Raw genomic sequence first — 20,330 nt, 5'->3', positions numbered from 1 at the left:
AGAAACTGTTGCTCCCACAGAAGGCAATGTCAGCTGGAAGCGTGCAGCTAAAAAATGAAGAGAAAGTCTGTTCTGTTTTCTCAGGATAACACAGAAGTTGAACTTCATTGCTCACACCCTACCTGTTCTCATGGGGGAAACAAAGGTTTTACAGTGATCCAGACAGAAGGGGAAATACTGAATGGCAAAGTGCAGGCATTTGGGACATAAAGTTGGAAAAAGTGACCTACAGGTAGATGTGTTGAACCCTTACACCTTTTACATGCAATGTTCACCCCCAAGATAGATAATGTCAATCAAGTCACGTGCTATTATATGCTTACAGAAAGGTGAGCACAGGAAAAACATCCGAATTTAGAGGAAAAAAAATACACAAATCAAGGTGGGAAGTAAAATCCAATTTTGTGGTGAGGGCTTGACACATTAAGTTCCTACAAAACAAGAAGCAGCAATATCTGCATTCAGAGACTCACAGTGAAAGTTGCTGCCTGGCCTAATATGAAATCTTCAGGAGCTCAATAACCATGGAAACCTCAGTGAAAGGAGTGCATCTTCAAAAAAATTCAGAAAAGAGAAGAAGAAATGGTAACTTGAGAGCAATCAGAGGCAAAAATACATGTACTTCCTTCCCCAGAGATGCTTGTAATACAAACAGATTTTATAAAAAAAAAAAATATTCTTACTGGCATCTGTAGGAAACTATTTTGTGCAAAGGCTTTATAATATCTTTTATACAGTTGTCACATATTTGCATTTATGAAGGCCTCGGTTTTAGAAGCTTTGGGGCAAATTAACTCCCAGTTTTCACTTATAAGAAATAAGAAATAATTTGTCTTCCTCACATTTCTCAATAGCTTCAAAACCAATAAAAGCCAAAAAGAAGTAGCTCTGGAAGACTACAGCATGCCTTTCTAACTTGTATTTAATATGTATTGTACTGTCCCTTATTAGGAGCCAAGTTTGCATTAGTGCTGTCCAAATATGACTCTTATTTCTATACTCAGTGAGGTCTGTGAGTGACACTGTCAAAAACTACAGGTAAATAATTTACAGGGGAAAAGACCAGCTCTCTGCATCAGTTAATGAATAAAGCTCAGGGAGCAACAGAAGAAACGATGCATTCAACACTGCTAAAATTTAACTCTGTAACTTACCTTTCAATAAAACTTCATAAGAAGGACAATAAAAATGGCAACAGAAGAACATTCTTCTCCTTTCTCTATTGTCATTGCCTTCTGTTTGTTCAACTCTTATGTGTATCCAGCTGAGACTATTAAGTTCACTTTCCTTTTGTTATGATCTGAACCAGATATAAACTGTAAGGTAGAACTCTGCACTAAACTTTTGCTTTGTTAATGAAATCTTTAATCCTTACAATATTTGTTAAAGAATAACAGGTACGATTCTGTTTGCCAGGCATTTTTCAGATTTGTTCAGAGGTGGCTGTTTTCAGTTGCTGCTGATCAGTGAGTGTTCCTCTGAACAGCTATTCCTCACCTGGGGAGGAAACCTTGCACTGTCCCATTACTGCTCCATGTCAAAGAAATTGCATTAATGACAAGCCTGATTGCTGAGAGTCACAATCCTCTTGCTTAGGATTGTAAAAATAAACTAAACTCTCCACATTCTGCATTACTACAATGATGTTACCAATAACAATAATAATCTCCCACAACACTTGATAAAGGTCCAGCTTTACCATCCACTAAGTGTTCATCTCACAGAGATGGTAAAATTTTCATCATCTTTGCCCTTCACACAGTAAACACCCGAGGGTATTTACTTTGTACAGATGTACAGAGATGCCCCTGGAGATGTCAGGAAGGGGTCCCAAAATCCCCATCTCCTAGGTCTTTGTCAAAGGGGCTCACAGTTAATGTGAGCAATAATAGTTAATAGTTAGCAAGCTCTTTGTCTTCTGTGTTCATACCATAGACTCTATTTTCATACAAATTTTCAGTCAACTGGTTATATCTCCATATAGTGGGGTCCCTGTAGGTTGAGAAGAAATTGGTGTCTTTGAAAAAAAGTGTGTATAACTGAGCTACGTGTGCTGGGTCTGGTTTGTACAATTAACTAGTTTCTGGCCCATTAATACCTGCACTGTCGAATGCATACTAGGGCTGTTGCTAAAGGGGCCTGTATATTTTGGAATAGAGGACAAGTGCCTATACCATTTCAGCTGTACATCTAGCCAACATCAATGTGAAAAGTGCAAATCACAAGAGCCACAAGGTCTTTAGCTTGGAGCCTAATCTAATGGATTGTTGTAAAATCCGTGCCTTGCTTGAGCATTTTACTGAAGGCAGCCCAGAGGAACATGGTTAATGTACCCAATTTCATGGTATTGTGTAGATCTCTCATTGCTCTAAAATCTGCAACCTGTAATATTTCCTTTGAGTTCTCTTTGCCTACCTTGATTCTCAGAATGCTCCAGACACATGTCCCTAGGGAACCAACAGTGGCAAACTGCTTTCTCATCTTCTACCTGTCCTCACACCAATGCATCCAAAGAACATAATTATTTCCTACATTGGAAGTCTGGGTGAAGAGCTGTGCCTTCAACAAAAGTGCATATGTGAGAGCATACTTTGAGTGCCATCTTCCTCCTCCTGGAGGAAATGCCTCATTCTGCAGGGATTCTGATGGTGTCAACTGCATACTTTGGATGCCTGCTACTTACAGAACTCTGTAGATTGGCCATGCACTGCTACATTCACAGATTATAAAATGGTTTCTATTTTTGCAAACATTCTTTCAGTTACTCATTAATTTGGGCTCCATGATCCACTTTCCTGCATGGCCAATCTGGTCTGTGAGTTAAAGGAAGCTGTTCCTTTGTAAACAGAGCTTGTTAGGACAAATTTTTCATATTTATTCCCCTTACTGACATCTTCAAGACGATGAAGAGATTGAGCCTGAGAAGCCAGAGTTAGCCTGGGACCTTCCTTACAGCAGACGTGATGTCAAAGTGCGCCAACTAAAAAGTCTCATTAGGATGCCCCATCCTGGTACCAGCCACGTGGAAGGTATTGTGAATAAGAGAATGAAGTCCCTGTTTAAATTTAAGGAACTTCTTACCTGCTTGAAGAAGGCATGCAGAAGAATTTCAGGACTAGTCTTTGCTTCATGGAAAAAAAAGTTCTTGTGATTGTGATGTAAGGAAATTATCCTCATTTATCAAGACAAGAGCTGTATGGTTTTTGTGTTTTAAGGATTGCTGTTATCAATATCCCATGTGACTTAATCTTGAAAAGCAGTAATGAGTATGCAGGATGTTTGGTTTAGTTAGCAAACTAACTTAATTTATGTAATCCACTAAAAAACCACCTCCATGACCTTTTTGCTCAAGGGAATGTGAATGTGAGCACATGATTCAAGACTGAGGACCATTACTGTTAACACTTATGAGATGTATAAAATAAATATCTGTAATGATTTCTTGCTTACCTTCTTAAAGTTTTAGTATCTCCTTAGTAAGTCTGAATACAACTCTAATGCCTAATTAACCCCAGGTTTATTTCACTAGTATGCTATTGTCTTGGTTCGACAAGACAGGAGTCTGTGAAGGAGGGCTAAAGCCTCCTGTGCAATGGAGAAGGTAAACCCCCTCCCTCCAAATTACTAGGAGTTTTAAATTAAAAGGCTCTCAGGCAAAGATATGGGAATGGGAGTAACAATTCTTTACTAGGAGAAAAACTAGACAACAATTTAAAAAGGCAAATGCAATTGGTACAAACAAAACCAGTGAAAAAAGTCCAGAACCTGAGGATTCGGGGTGCCAGTAGCAGTCCTGCTGGGATGATTGCTCCCCTTGCAGTGGATGATGAACTGCAGCTGCAGTGGTGATCTTTAGAAGGGTATAGTTTTCCTCTGAAGATCTGGTGGCAGTGGGGCCGGTCTTCCTCTGCGCCGGGGTTGCCTCCGAGCTCCGCCGCCGCCGCCTCCCCGGCTGTTTCACTGCGAGATCCCGCGAAGAAGAGAGAGAGAGAGCTGCTTCTCTGGGAGTCCCGCAAAGAGAGCTGCCTCCTCCCCAAAAAGCTACCCCTTTAAACAATAATAGAGTGCTTGGCTTCCCCCTCTGGGTGGGACCCCTCACAATGGGATGGTGTTACATTTACCAGCCCGGCAGTGAGTCAGTCAATAGTGTATAAACAAACCATTGCCTCTACGGGGCAAACCATTGTCTTTGGGAGAGATAACAAACCTGCCCAACCTTTCGACAGATGGCAAATAGAATACAAGCTTATCTTACAACCCAGGACAGCTATAAAAAAAAAAAGAGCAACAAGTGTTGAGGCAGCCCATATAGTAAACAGTTCAACTTAGGAGGAGATGTGCATGTTTTTCTTTAAACACAGAAAATGGTAAACACAAAGTCACACAAAAACCCACACCCAGCCATCCATTCACCCTTTGCCAGACTCCTGAATGCTGCCAGGACCTTCCCCTGAAGAAGCATACAAGATTGTAGCCTTCATTTTATTGCTATTTGCATGGCAATTACTAATCCTGAAGTTCCCATATGGCCCTGGCTGCCCATTCTTTTTCCAGATGGATTTGAATTATACGCAGCAATTTTGTCTGCCTAGTTTCTCAGAGACTCATGCAACAAAGATTCTCCAACTCATGTGGACCCCCACTGATAAGCTATCATCTGAGCACCTTCTTAAAATACTTCCTTAGAAGATTCTAACCTTCCTTTTGAAGTCCATGGGAATTTGGCACTTTTTAGAAAAATATGTTTGCTTTCCAGGTAGGTCTGAGAACCACCTTCATGAGACATCTACCTTTACAAGTGAAATTGAGGGTGACTGACAGGATAGACTCTATCTCCACACAGGTTCTCCAAGTGCTCTATGGCATCTAATAGAAGGATTTCAACTAAAGAAATTTTGACAATACTCTTACTGATCCCTCTGGAGATTTCTTCATACTTTTTAGCAACAAAAATGTTTTCTCTGTGATAAATACATCAGCTTGAAGCCCAAATAAAATGAAAATTCTCTGAATGATACAACTTTTCACAAACTCCTCTCTAGCAGGTGATCCTTACATCAACTGTCATCACTACCCTGAGGTAGAGTGCAGCTTTTCCTAGGAATCAGAATTGGTGCATTTATTTTTATGTTTTAAGTAGGCCTAGCATGCTACAGAAACACTCAATTTCTTTTGAGATCTTCCCCTCTCTGGTACTGGTTCATTTATTTATTTGTATGTAGACACAGAAGAACACACATCCCAGGTTTGCAATATCTCTTCCACTCAGAAAAGACAGACTAAAATGTAAATAACATGGGAGCAAACATCAGCCTCTCACTGCCAACAAGAACACAGATAATACAAAATCACCAGTTCCTGTCCTCAGGCTGCCTCCCCAGCTGCACTCTGTTCCCATCAGTGAACAGCGAAGCCCTGGCTTCTCCCAGCAATATGGAATGGCTCCCGAACGCATTCACAAACACAGAGATTTGCCAGCTCCAGGGCACAGATTCCAGCTCTTTTGGGCCAAAAGCATGCTTCAGTTTGTAGTCTCATTAGAGAAGGAACTGTGTGAACATACTGGCACCCAAGGCTTCTCAGTAAACACCAAAATTATCAACAAGTGCCCTCACTTAGCAATGTTTATCCCAGAATATTGGTTCATACTTTCAAATAGGACCAGTCTCAGCTGTCACTGCAGCCCACTGCATTTTTCTATCGCATACCTGACTGCTTCCCAAAACTCCTTGGTCACAGAATGTCATTGTGAGTCTCCTACAGCACCAGCCACTTCCAGGCCCTCACCCAGCCTGTGCTAGGACATTTGGAACAAATGCCTTATTGTAAATTGACGTTGTTGCATTATTCCAGATCAGGCATCATGCAGTGAATATAGTGGTGAGGCTAGCAGCGGTTAAATGCTCAATAATGCTAGTTGCATAGGTGAACATTTCTTTAATATGGACAAGGCTAAATAATCAAATTAAAATATAGGTGATTATAAACACTCTTGAGAGTGTTTTTAATGCATAAAGAGACATCCTGATGGGTCTGTGAAAAAAGCAGTGAGGGTCTGTGCAGGCAGACTAAGAGTTTTTTCTTTTTTATTTTCCTTTTCATTGCAATTTTGTATTATTGTTTTTATTTATTTATTTATTTCAGTTGTTAAACTGTTCTTATCTCAACACATGACTTGTCTCACTTTTACCTTTCCAGTTCTCTTTCCCATCCTACTGAGGTGGAATCAGTGGGTGACTGTGGGGTGGTAGATTGCTGGCTGGAGTTAAACCACAACAGGCTGTTAGATTAAATTGGCTTTTTGAAACTGATGCAGCTTTATGTCTGAGCATAAAGCTGATGCTCTCCAGTTCAACTTGCACATGCTCACATAGTTACAAACTAAATGGGTGTAACTCGTAAAAGGAGATTTACATTCTGAACAAATAACCATCAAGGAGGCTATGCTAATTTCATTAAGGAAATTTGAACTTCCATTTATATTAAACTGGTGAAACTTTCATGAGCAGACAAGTGCTATCTAAAGAAGAGAAGACCTAGTTCTGCTGAATTTGGTAACATGGGGTAATGCATTACACTCTGCCAAAGCTTTCCAGCAGTAGAAAGAAATGCTCATCAGTTTCTGCCAGCCCACCTCTGAAGCTGTGTTTGTCTCGCTAGATGGGCAGGCATGGGATTATTTTCCCTCTGTCATGGTGTCTGACAGAATAGTTATGGACCAGAAAAAAGACACTTCACACAGCTGCCCTGTACTTGTGTTGCTTTCAGGGAGTACAACTTGGGACCACAGACAGAGAGTGAGTATTCCTGTGCCACACTACGACACGAAATAACTCACACACACACACCAGGTGCAAAAGAGGGGGAAAAGCGGAAGTTTATTTCTGATTCCGTAACATATAGAAGTCCTAAAATAACAGTGGATTGGAGGATGAAATTGCCACCTCTCCAACCACACTGGTCAAACCAACAGGCCACCAATTCTCTTCTCCCACAAAGAAGAATGCAAAACAATCATTATTGACATGAACAGTGTGAGAATTCCAGTAGAAATATGTAAACATCAGAAGGCATAGAAAACTTTTAGAAGAACTTTAAAATAACAGGAACCCTCAATGCAACAGGGCAACATTCCTGCCCTGAATCTGGGCAGGAATACTTTACCCCAGCCTGCCTGGGCACACAGGCTGTTGGAGTCAAGCTCCTGCACACTGATGTCTGTACTCAGTGACAAATCTGCTCTTTTTTTCTTAACCTGAAAGAAGTTTCTGTACACAGCAACTCTGTTCACTGTGTTCACCTGGAGCACTGACTTCAAGGTGACCCTCTGATGAACAGGGATGCCTTACTCATTCCCTGCTCTCCAGAGCTGTGCTGCCAAGGCTGAACACCCCTTGACTGACAGACACAGAAACTGAAGTGATCTGGGTCCAGTCATGAATCCTCCTGGATTTCCCCACTGGGTTACTCATGAAGTCAGAGCAGGACAGCAGAAAACACTGGAGAAAAACACATTTTAATAGACAGGGAAGGGCAAAGAGAGCAGCTCTGTACCTTTCTTGGTTCCTGATCTACAGCCACAGGATATGCAAGGTCTAGCCATGGCTCTGCCTCCCCAACTGCATGTGAGCTGATGAAGAGAGGGATCCAGGGACCAAATTGTGTCTTTCAAAGCAAACTACAGATAGGTAACAAAGAACTTTGAAGAAAATGGCAGGCAGATAAGCTAGTCATCAGCCCTCTGCAGTTGCTTCATAAAGAATATAATCAGTGTGGAATGATTTACTGCAAAGAGAAAAATGGAACAATAAAATTTTTGGAAATCTGCAATCTCTGTGGCTCACTTTTAACCCTGAACTGTGAATAAAAGGAGTGTATGAGATGTTTGAAGAGGAGCCAAAAAAGAGTTTCAGATGAAACAGATGCTCTGAGATCTAGAGTGGCTACTGTTATAAAAATCTCAAGAGTATACACTGCAGTGAGACCTCTGATGCAGCTTATCATGAGTGTAATTCTCTGTTGCTTGAGCACTGAGTTGAATTAGTTCACCTCACATGAGCTGAGAGGCAGGAAAGAAATCCTGCTGACTTCTATATCATCTTTCATTTAAGGCATTTACACATTCAAAACGTGATGCCAGCTCTGTAGCTGGTCTGCACTGCTATAAATTACTCCTACAACAAGAAAGGATGCAGCATAAAAATGCGATTATATAAGTGCTTTGCTGCTTGTTTCTCAGGGCTGCTTGGTCACTTTGCTGTGCTATGACCACTTATGTGCTTCCACACCATCTGCCCTGTGTCCCTGGCTCTAGGGTGAAGCAGGCACACATGCTGGTTTGGCACTTGCTACCCTCCTTTGCCTGCTTTCTCACTTTGGCACATGCTAGCCTATATTCCTCCTATTAATGCTGTTGTTTGCTAATACCATTAATGCCACCTTCTCCCCTTTTCTGCCCAAAGATATTTGCTGAAACTAATTCTTTTGGAAGACATATTTTTCCTTGGTAGCTAGAAGGTTCTTTGAAAAACATTTAAAATAAATATTTCACCATTTAATATCTTCAGCCATGTCTCTGTGCTCAGGTAAAATTGCTAGCAGCATTCCAGAGCCAATTCCTGGCAATGCAGGAGGCCCACAGAGGGAAGGAAGGTTTCTAGACAAGAAGCAGCCTGTATCTTTCTTCATGAGAGACTGTGACTGGCTGTTGTTACTCCAATGATTTTTTACTCCAATGATTTTTTCCTCTGTTGCTGTTCTATGTAATATCTTCATTGCTGAGACTTGGTGCTTTGCAATTTATAGGTACTCCCAGTTTTTCAGGCTTGTCTTTAGTTCTGGAGTTGCAATGAATACTTATTGTGCCTGAGAAACAGAAAATGGGATTTGTCAAATTTCAGTATTTGAATTTATGAACTTAACCAAAATTGGCTGCATGCCTGTCATTGCAATGCATCCCACTGCATAAAATGATTGCAAACTTCTCTATGCAAACCCTGCTCCATGAGTATATGTATGTGCATGACACTGTATCCTTTATTACTTATGAAAAACCCATCAATATTTTATTAATAAGCAGACATTGATTTTTACTGAGAACATAAAGATTTATGGAAGAAGGCAGAGCTGTGCAGCAAAACCTATGACAGCAGTTTCTAAAAAGTCTATGGAATATTTTCTATTTGAAACATAGAAAAAAATGCCATTCAGAGTGAATCCAAATAGACAGTCCTTTGTGGAAAATAAATTTCTTCTGGTATCAAGTACAGGTGAATTTTAAAGACAACTGGTTTGCAACAGAATAAGACTCTTTTTCCAAATTTGAACACAAGTGGCTTCCTTTTATTTTATGGAGATATTCAAGGAGGCTCTCAGTGGAGCAAAGAGAGTACAAGCTAACATCTGTGCAGTGGCCCTGAGGCAAAAGGACTACACCAAGCAAACAAAGAGATGTAGCCCTGTCAGGAGCACAGGAAGACCCCCTGCTGTTGTTTGCTGTAGGAAGAGGTATACTCAAAGTGGACTGATTTGGGTCTGCTGGTAACAGCAGGAAGCTGAAGCTGTAATAAGGGCATCCCTCTCTACTCTACACCACCTGCAACTAGGGATTGTAGCACTGACTGGGAAGTACATATTTTCCAGTGTCAGTGTATTTTTACCCTGACACACAAGGTAAATCTTGGGACTGATTTAGAAATTGTGACATAGCCAACACCCCAGCAGATGGCTCATATGGAGGAAATGCCCAGCCTTCATTCTCCATGACATCATGTTCAACAAATGTCAAGAGCAAGTAGGAAAATGCCCTACAGACACATTGTATGTCCCAGATAGTATGGAAGTAACATTACCTGCAGTACCAGAAGAACAAATTCAGTCCATACAGCTGAATTCCTCCTGTACTGCATGTATTCATAAAGTTGGCAGAATACTCAGCCTGGGGTGATGTGTGGTTCTGCTCATGTGGGGGCTATACAAAAGGGTAAAGGGACCTAATGTGTGTGATGTACCAGAGCTTTTTACTGGAAAGGTCCTATAGTTTGGTAAGGGGAAGAGAGCCAGAACTGGAATAGTTTTAGAGATTAAATATGTCAAACTGAGAAAGTTCTGGTGATTTTATTTGTAGCTCTTAATAATTAGCTGCTTCTATCTTTACAATTAATTCTTCATCAGTATTACTACAAATGCCTTCAATTTCCTCACTGTCCCCCAGTGGACTCCAGCTCATTAACATGCAGCTTTAAGCAAGTATTGGAGATGTCAGGCATTTCAAATCTCCCCTAGGAAGCTTTTAAAAATTGTGAGTAAGACCTGATACTGAGAATTATTAGCATCAAACCTGGAAACAAAGCTTCTGTGCAGGCAGTGATGACTCAAGTTACAGTTGCTGTCACCTTTTGTACTCTGAAATTTATTAAAAATGTGAACACCTCAAAGCATTTCTTTGATGCAGCCAACATTTCTAGCTCCTGTAAACTGCTGTTTGTGGATAGAACTGGGCTTGTGCCAGCATTTCAGATTTAAAAGATAAAGCTGAACTTCTAGGTCGGATTTAATTGCACTCACACTGAGAAATACTCAGAAGAAATCCACTGAAGGCAGCAGAGAAACAGTACACAATGGCAAACACACTGCAGTATGATGGAGAAACTGGAAGGTTTTATACTTGCTAAAAGACAGGTCATGACAGTCCACAGATGTGTCATACCTAGACCGAGATCAAAATCCAGCCACAATGCTTTGAGACCAGCTTTAGCTTGAACCTCTAACACTTAAATCTGCATCCAAGGGCTTTGGCTCTTGCTCATTTACTCACATATGTCTAAACAGCCCCATGTTTTCGCTCCGTCTCAAATTAAGAGCAACAATCAGTCTAACTTCTGAACTGCAAGCATAAATGATTTACCAGGACTAAGGTTAAGGCAGATTTCCATGACTGCCAGCTACGATGACAGAAGAAATGTGTAAACTTGAGAGCTGTGGAGCTCCCAGCATGCCATGGGCATGTTGGTGATTCTGCTAATCGTCTTTCATTAGTGACATATGGATTGTAAGGTTTTTTTAAGAGGAAACGAAACCAACTTCCATATTAGAGAGCCTAAAGAGAGAGAGAAAGCCAGGCCTCAACGGTTCTCAGAGAGAAAATTGTTAGCCTAGAGAAAGGGTTCTTCACAGACCTTCTTGCTGGAGTGATACTATTGTACCCCATACTTAGTTCAGCACAAAATAAAAAGAATGGGAAATATTTTAGCAGAAATACCTGAAACTAGAAAATATAGAATATCTCTCAGCTTCCAAAATTGTTCATAATTCAATAAAGTCTTGAAAACCAAAGTGCCAGTAAATACTGACCCCTGTCAGGAAGGAGAGCTGATGCAACAGCAGCAGACCTATTGACCAACAAAATTACAAACCGGCAAGCTGCGAGAGGTGCTCTCCAAATGCACCTTCTTAACATTTCCTGCCAACGTGAGACATGAGGAAATGCAAATTTGCTACTGAGACTCGTCAGGCTCAAAGCTCAGTTTCACTATGTCCTCAGGTCCTATTTTCTGGCTGGAGGTGTTCTACCTTCTCACCAGACATGACCTTACTTCTCCGCCCCAAATCAAACCTAGCCATGAGCTAAGGACCGAGAAAGGCATCCTCCTCAAGATCCTGCTATGTGGAAGGCATCTACTTCTGTCCTGCTGGGCTTCTCCATCTGCTCCAGCATCCCTTCACCCGCGCTGCTAGCAGGCACCTACCGAAGCCGTGAGTGTGAACCCATCTCGTTTGGGGTGATGCCGGAGCCCTCACCCAGCCGGGGTCTGAGAGTGCTAGGAAGAGTTCCGCCTGAGGAGACGCGCAGCGCTTTGCCGCCGCAGGCAGCGGTTCCCCGGAGCAGAGGCAGCGCTGCGCCCATCCGGGTCCCGGTCCCGGTCCCGGTCCCGGTCGCGGCGCGGCCGCCGCTCTGTGCCGTGCGCTGCCGGCAGAGGGCGCGCGCCGCCCGCCAACGCCTCGGGGCCGCGCCCCCCGCCCGGCCGCCTCAGCCCCGGGCCGGGGGCTCCGAGCTCGGCGGACGGCGCCGTCCCGAGCCCGGTCCTGCCGCCGGGGCCGGGAGCGGCGCGGTCACTCTGCCCGCCGGCCTCCCGCGGGACGGTGCCCGGCCCCCGCGCTCCTCCCGCCCGGCTGCCGGGGGCCGCGGAGCCGCCGTGAGCCCCCGGGTCTGTGCGGGGAGCGGCGGCCGCGGGGCTGGCAGAGCTCGGCGTCCCGGTGCCGCCCGGGCCCGGCGCGCTGCTGGGAGGGGCCAGCGCGCCGTGCCCCCGGCGCTGGGCAGCGCCGTGCTGCGCCCGGGGCCACGGTACCCGGGAGCGGACGTGGTCGGGGCAGGCAGAGCTGGCAGCTGGGGAATTCAAGGTCTGCCGAAAAAAGAAGGAAATCTGCCAGCTCGGCGCCAGGACTGAGGGCAGAGAACGAGCGGTTCTACACCGCAGTGTGAGCGCTGCCCCCAGTCAGCGCCGCGGGGCCAGGGGAGGCTGCTGTGCAGCCCTGTGCCGCCGTGGGCTCGCACGGCATTTCCCTGCCTTACCTTGTCATCCCTCTCACGTCTGCCTACGGAACAAACCACGGGATCTCCACATGCGGATTTATGTGAAACCCATTCACGTGCAACAGCAGCTGGGGTGCGCCTCCTTTGTTTGCCCGTTTGTTCCGCTTTTTGGGGTCACCTATGTAAACGCAAAAGGCACCGCGATGCAGCCTGGCTATCTCGGATGGCATCGCTTGTGTCAGCTTTAGATTAAAGCTTTCCTAAACACATCAGGAATGGCTGCTCCTCTCTCAGAGTGACAACGCAGCGAAGTAAAAACACAACAAGCATTTTACACATCTTTACTACTGGTAGAGTTTCTGGAAAGACACGCAATCTCTGGGAGCTTCCTTGCTCAGCGATTCAGCAGGCTGGTTTTGTTTCCTTATGGCTGTTGTGGCCCAGGTTACACTAGGGGTGCTGGAAGGATGCATTTATATGGAAGTAAAAACAGGAGGTTGGAAAGGTGGATGCAAGTCCCCTGTGCGTTCTGCCCTCTCAGTTGCATCAACATATCCATGTTATGATCCTGTCAGGGGATCTCGCATTTAGTTCTTTATTGCCTCAATTTCTGAGAAAATTACCAACTCGTTTTGAGGGAGAAGATTTATTAGAGATGATTTTTCTATCTACAGGATTTGAAATAAAAAGGGATATGTAATAGATACACATGATCAGCAAATGGAAATCGTAATTAGAAAGAAAAGATTAACAGAGACACAAGTCTGTAGAATTTCATTGTTAAGAGATCGATTTATTATGCCCTTGACTGCAAGTTAAATTAATACACGTAAAATTACAACATAGAAAAGAGATGCCAGTGACTGTCATAAAACCAGCTTGCTTTTCTTTCCTAGTTATTTAGGGGGGATTGGGAATACTTGTGAAATCACGTTCATTAAAGCCTGAATAGAGGCAACTAACCAATAACTGCGGTGGAAGCAACAAGGTTCTCCCCCCTCCTCGTACCCACCCGCCCTTTTCAAGAACGGGGGGAAATCACAGACGTCAATCAAGAAATGCTGCAAAATAAAATGGACCCTCCCGGCAGCCGAGGCATCGCGCAGAGCAGCGGTGAGGCTCTGGCAGTCTGCTGGCAGCCTCCGGCGCTGCCAGCCCTGCAGCTGCGCCGCTGACCGGGGAGAGCACGGGGCTCTGCAGCCCGGGTCTTTCCTTCCCTCCATTCCAAAACTGTCAGGCACAAATGGGCAGGAGGACATTGGCTGCCAGGGGCGCGGAGGCTCCTCCCAGAGTCTGGATCCCGATATTTTTGGAGGATTTCTTCTAACTCAGTGACAAACCTTGGCGAAGGGAAGAAGTTGCCGCTGTAGCGGAGGCAGAAAGCTCCTCTGCTTGGGAGAGCGCGGCTCTCGCTCCCTCTTTCGCCTTCCCAAGGCTACGTTGGATGCTTCACCTCAGCTGCGGATGAGAGCTGCGCTGCCTATTGCGGGGGTGGGGGGGACCGCTACTGATTTGGATGTTGCTGTTTCTGTGAAAACAGGGTTTGTAAGGGAATGAAAGGGGCGACAATGAAGAAAAACCGTTCGGGAAAGAACCCCAGCCCCAAGCGTTTTCCCGAGAACTGACGGGTGTTTTGGGGCTGAGCGATCCCGTCGGAGACGGCGGAGGGAGCCAGCCTGCCCGCTCCGCGGTGGACTTCCCGGCACCGGCTATTCCCTTCTGATGCGGACTGGGAGACCTGTAGGAAATTCTCCCGCCGCCCTGCGAAGCCACCATGAATTCAGTGGCTGGAAACAAGGAGAGGATTGCGGTCACGGCGCGGGGCAGAAAATATGGGGTAAGTTGTCGACGCCGGGGCGGCTCGGAGCGCTGGTCGCCACGGTGCCGGGGCTCCTGCGCCCCCCTCCCGGCGGCTGCCGCCGATGGTCTCCCGGCCCCGCGCAACTTCCGCGGTGCGGGGCGGCGGCGGCTCGGGCGCCCCGCGGAGGCGGGAGCAGCGCGAGGGCCACCGCGGGCGCGGAGCGTCCGAGCAAAACTTGCCGGCGCCGCCGGGCTTCCCTGCCTGACCCGCTGCTCCTTCTCCTGCTCCAGGTGACTGACCCCTGCTCCCCCACCAAGCCCGCCGCCCCCTTCTCCCCCGAGAGCTGGTACCGGAAGGCGTACGAGGAGTCCCGGGCGGGCGGTCGCCCGGCGCCGGAGGGAGCTGGTTCTGCCCTGGGCTCCTCCGGCACCCCGTCTCCCGGCTCTGGCACCTCTTCGCCGGGCTCCTTCACCGGCTCGCCGGGACCCGCCTCGCCCGGCATCGGCACCAGCTCCCCCGGCTCCCTGGGCGGCTCGCCGGGCTTCGGCACCGGCTCGCCGGGCTCCGGCAGCGGCGGCGGCTCCTCGCCGGGCTCGGACCGCGGCGTCTGGTGCGAGCACTGCAATGCCCGCCTGGCGGAGCTGAAGAGGCAGGCGCTGAAGCTCCTCATCCCCGGGCCCGTCAGCAGCAAGGTGAGCGCGGGGCCGGGGGAGGCGGGGGGGATCCCTGCGCTCGGAGTGGTCCCCAGCAGCCGCCGGGGCTCCCCTCTGCCGGTATCACCGCGGAGCGCTTTGCGGTTTGTGTTCTCTCTCTTCTTGGTCTTGTTCCCTTGTTCCATCCCCTGCTGCTTCATGTGGGGCAGCGTGACTCTGTCTCCGGAGGGCGGCCTGGTTTCAGGAGCATCTGTGACAGTCCTTCCAGCGTGCTTCTTTTCTCCATCTTTCATTGTTTTGACAGTGATTCGGTGCTATTTCCTGGGCGTTTTTTTTTTTTTTTTTTTTGGTGGGGGTAAGGAAGGGTGGGAATATTACTGGTCACTGGTCCCTTGCCCTTTTGCTGTCTTTGATTCCTACAGCTTGGATTTACAAATCGTCGTTAGACTTGTCAGACAACTTAGCAGTGAAGTGTGTAGGTATGGTCTGATGCCAGCGGTTTCTACTTCCATTAAGGGAGAAACCTTTCTGTAGCTCTGGGTTGACATGAGGCATTGAAACACTTTGTGAGCCCAAAGGTCACTCAGTGAGGCTGTGGCAGACCATGGCATTGAATCCAGTTCTCCCAGGTGTCTTTAGCAGAAGGATAACTTGGTGATGCTTCTCTTATAGAGAAATGCCAGATTTTTTTTTTTTCCCCAATAAGATTTGAAAATACTTGAAGCTGCTGGACTCTGAATGTTGGGTTGAATAATCCTGTGCTGAAAGAGGATGTAAGCATTGCTGACATTTTGTCTCACGTTTTAAGAGCTCACTCATCCTGAATACAGTTGGAAACCTGCTTTCTAACTCTCTTGGGGTATTTGGTACCTCCAAAGGCGTACTCTGAAGTTCCTTGTTTTGTTTGGGATTTTTTTTTTTCCTTTTGGTTGTGCATATAAGATTAAGGCTAACAGCCCTAAAGGAATGACCAGCAGCCCTTGGCTGACCTCAAGCTACTAAAATAGTAAGCACTGGGTTCCTCCATAGCAACCCCATGAGCATTATATTGTGCATGGGTCTGCAGCTCCTGGAATGCAATTTTGTTTGCCTTGTTGGGTCCAGGTACTATCAAATGATAATATTTACTCTTCCACTTCAAAGAGTTTTCATTAGTGGTTACAATAAAGAGATATCATGGAAGAAAGCCGTCTGCTGGGAGAGGGTCCCTGGTACTGCTGTTGTGTTGTACTCTCCATGATTTATTTATGTGCTCTTTGAGAGGGAGCTGGTGCTCTCATGAACAAAAGACTCAAGGGCTGGTTGTTACCTTGTCTCAAGAGCTGACTTAACTGAATTATTCATGAACAGGGAAAGGTGGATCCATCAAAATTAAGAGTAAATTTAACCATTAATACATGGTTGATTCACTTTAAAGTGGCCCTGTACCAAAATCTTGTTAAATTTCAGGCTGTGTGATTTGACAGTAATTACCAGCTGTGAGTATAGGTGGGAAATTACTGATACAGATATGGGAGCCATCAGAATAACTGAGAATTAGGGGTGGAGGGGAGGATGAAACTAACATCAAGGCACAATGCTAAATAGAAATTGACTGATTTTAGTCCTGTAAATATTTGCAGAGGGCTCCTTTACTGCAGTAGTGATTGAAATTGCCCATCCTAGCCTTCCTGAAAGGTTATCCTTGTGTTCCTGCTGCCATTTGTTCTTCTGCTCACTTAGTTTAGCTGATGGTGTTGTACAGGCCAATCTTTATTTGTATCAGCAGCCTTTTAGTCTTCTTACCTATGTTCCTTTTTCTCTTCTTATGCCTCCTTTCCAAACTTTGCACTTCTGTAGGAGTGACACTGACAGAAGTGCTGTCCAATCTGTGCACTTAGGATCAAGGGAGGAGGCAGAAGCAAGGTGGTCTCCATGGGCATGGGTGACCCTCTCCCCTATTTGCTATCCTCAATAATAGTTGCAGGCTCAGTCGTGAATGAGGTGCCTTTGTTGAGTTGTCAGCTGGCTGTGACTGTTTGCAGAAGCATCTTTCTCTCATCCTTTCTGGCTTGTGACTGTTAAGAACTTTCTGGGCTTGTGATTTTTGCCTTCAACAGTTGCTGCCCAGCAGAGTGAGGCTCTGGGCTGGATGATGTGGGGCACAAACATCATGGCTGGTGCCATTGACTTCTTTGGGCTGGGTATAATGTCTTAAAAGTCTGTTTTTCCTGGTGTAATGGGGTAGCCTTATCTTTGTCTGCTTTGAGGAAAGCAAGGTGTTGGTATGGGCTCTGCTACTTCAGTCAGGGCCCATGAGCTGCCTCTCTGTGTGCCATAGTAACACTCTGGGCTTCCCTTCTGAGTGTGAGATGTACAGGGTTTCTCAAAAATCTGGAAACCTCTTTGTGTATGGGGAAAACTGGCTTTGGTTTGGATTGAGACTGAAGTCTAAGTGTACTGTGTTAATGTAGCTGGCATTTTTTCAGGGTCCTGTGAGTTCTGCTCTTGATTGCTCATTGGAAATGGGGGCTTTTTGAGTGTGGAATGGATCCTGCCACTTAATTCAAGTGGAAGAAGGAGCAGATCATATTCCTGATTCTGGGTATTCCCTCAGAACTTGCAAAACATCCTACAATTCAAGACTGTGGTGCCTGTAGGACACAGCTATATTGGTGAGATTCCTTCATTAGAACTATGAAATGAAGCATTTAAGATGTCTGTAGCCAGATCTGATGTATTTTCTGTTGTTGCTGTTGAAGGCAGCCTAGTATTATGGTATTATGAGAGTACATAAACACCTGTTTCCCATTTATGTTGTATTTAGAAATGCTCATCATCTGGGATAGTGTGTGTTGCAAAGCAAGCAGAATATGAGAGTATCTGTGTTTTAATGTGTACCTAGTAGCAGGTATTGGAATCTGCAGTAACCTATCCAAATGTGAACCTACATTGGTATTTATGACAGTGTTCAGTCCTGTAAAGGTTTGCATATATCTGTCAAGTGTAATTGTGTGCTTAATTGCTTCATAAACACACCAGGCTTTATGCATGAAGCTATGTACCAAAACTTTTAATTTGATTGAGAAAAAGCCACACTTTAGCTAGAGCAAACTGCTTCTGACTAGGTCATTGTTAATGTTGAGGTGTTTAGCTTTCCATTCTAAATAGAAACATTGTCTCCTAATACATCAACAGGATGGAAACTTTTTTTTTTTTTTGGTGAGGCACAAAGGTGAAGTATATGTAATTATAGCTACATTAATTTATTTTAGCCATTTAAAATGCCAGGTTCCCTGCCAATAGCAAAAAGAATAGTGCTAAAAGCTTATTGTTTCTTTCTCCTCCTCTTGCGGTACAGATGTGACTTAATGATGTTCAGCAATTACGTGCATAGAAGGGGTTATATTTTGTGTGAATTAAATCTTATTGTAACCCCCAAGCAAAGCAGGCCTGTGGGAATTGACTAGCACAGGTGGCTGATATAGATGCACACTGCAGTTTGTGACTGAGGGCATCTTGGAGCTTTTGGTGCCTGTTGTTTGTGGGGTTTATGTTGCATGATGATAAAGATTATCTCAAATTATTAATACAGGTTTATTTTCTATACTAAGCTTTTTCTTAGGCTACATTTTTAGAAGAGCATCAGACAAAGTTCTAGCATAGAAATTTCTGGCATCATACTCTCAAATATATCAAAATTTCTGTGACATATGTTTGTTTTGAATTCAAACCTGTGATATCACCTGTCTTCAATGAACACCTCACAGGCATCTAACAATTAAAAAGTTGTTATATTGATGTGTAACAAATCATATTGTGTGCAAATAATCCATGGAATGCTAATAAGAATGCTCACAAGCTGACAGTTATAAATTTGTTAGCACATAGTTCCAAAAATCCTGAATATGGCTTTTAAACTAAACTAATTTAAATGCGTAGACATGAATTGCTACCTGGGCATATTGTGATTGGGTCAGGAAGTAAGGGTCTACTATAAATGGTGAGGATGGATAGCACTGATGTTGTTAGGTGGTTTATATTGTAGACCTCCCCTCACCTAAAAAGTCTGTGCTTCTAAGAATTGGGTAAATTCTGAACACAGTCTTTTCCATCCCTCTGAGCTCAAGAGGGAAGGAAAGAGCTAGCATTCAGGGTACAGTTTTGTTTTGGTATTTTTTGCCCACTTACTGGCACTATCTGATTTCTTTTTTTTTGATGTTTGTTTTGTTTTATTTTGTTTTGTTTTGCTTTGTTTTTTGCTTAGATATTGTTGAATTAGTCTTCTCATTCAGTGGTCAAAATCTTGACTCATAATTATTAATAATGAAGAAAACCCTGAAGCTGACATAATGAAAAATAGGTTTCTGTTAGCTGGTAGCTACTTTAGAAACATTCCCAGTAGAGACAGGACAGTAATAAACCCTTCCTCAAAGCTTAGCAAATGGCAGAATAACAGAATTTCATTTCTGTCCAGACCTTTAATTTGTGAACAAGAACAGCCAGTCTGTATAGTGACTTAATTCACTGTGCAGAAAAATCTCAGGCACCTAATCATTTCATCCCAACTCATTGTAGTGCAGATAGGATTATTGCATTAGAAATGTGATTTTAAATGGCCCGAGGCAGTAATTTGTCAGCATTTGGGAGGATTAACTCCATTAAAGTTTAGGCAACAACAACCATTCTTTTGTGTTGCATCACAGGTCACAATGCCGAAACATTTAGCATAACTCATCTGTGAATCTTCTTACAGTTGTATGATTCCTAGCAAGTTGAGAAACCGAGCTACTTCACTTGCACTGGAATTACAGCTTGCAGAGGTCTGGAGGAGGCAAATAGATATGCCTTTGCTGCTGATGAATTAATGTAAGCCCTTTCCTAGGAGCAGCTGTAAGTCTTGCTGCTGCAATCTGCAGAGTCAACATGTGAAATAATATAGCTATTTCTTTTGAGCTTGCAAATATCTTTGAGGTAAGGGTGAAGATGCTGTGTGGTAAAGACTGCTCTTTAGGAAGCTGTCAAAGCCATTAGCTCTGCAGATTTCTCTATGGGATGAAAAAGGCTTGTCATTACTAAGTGCATTGGAAATTAGAAACCAGTTTATGGTTCTATTTTGTGAATTGTAACTATAGTGTTTCCTATCAGAAAAGGTTCTGTTGCGGAAGATAGATAAATATGATTATTCATAAATGATACAGCCAGGATGAGAACAGTTCTCCCAGCTGGCCGGATGACACCCCTGCCTTCGGATGGGTCCTGGGGTCAAGTGGACTGTTCCATCTCACCCCCGAAAAGATGTATGGTTCACCCCGCACCTCTATCCCTCCCCTAAAACATCAAATGCCTGTAACCCCATTGGCCA

At 44.6% G+C, this 20,330-nt stretch overlaps 1 protein-coding gene and 1 long non-coding RNA gene across 3 annotated transcripts in view; one reads left to right on the top strand and one right to left on the bottom strand.

The window, feature by feature from the left end:
* Positions 1-3,662: 3,662 nt before the first annotated feature.
* LOC146767968 (uncharacterized) lies at positions 3,663-14,299 on the bottom strand. Its single transcript, XR_014954410.1, has 3 exons — positions 14,159-14,299; positions 12,572-14,060; positions 3,663-8,865 (listed from the first exon to the last, which is right to left on the bottom strand). It is a non-coding gene; the product is annotated as an uncharacterized LOC146767968 (long non-coding RNA).
* KIF26B (kinesin family member 26B) overlaps positions 14,232-20,330 on the top strand; it is a 292,881-nt gene continuing 286,782 nt past the window's right edge. For both annotated transcript variants that reach the window (XM_085576933.1, XM_021550443.3), the window contains exons 1-2: positions 14,232-14,369; positions 14,624-15,025. In XM_085576933.1, coding sequence (XP_085433059.1) covers positions 14,307-14,369; positions 14,624-15,025 — 465 coding nt within the window. In that variant the 5' untranslated portion in view covers positions 14,232-14,306. The remainder of the gene's footprint in view (positions 14,370-14,623; positions 15,026-20,330) is intronic.

The sequence above is a fragment of the Lonchura striata genome, chromosome 3 (assembly GCF_050655825.1).
Source record: "Lonchura striata isolate lonStrDom1 chromosome 3, ASM5065582v1, whole genome shotgun sequence".
Classification (NCBI taxonomy): domain Eukaryota; kingdom Metazoa; phylum Chordata; class Aves; order Passeriformes; family Estrildidae; genus Lonchura; species Lonchura striata.
Note: the sequence above shows the minus strand (reverse complement) of the source record. Positions and strands in the feature narration are given on the sequence as shown.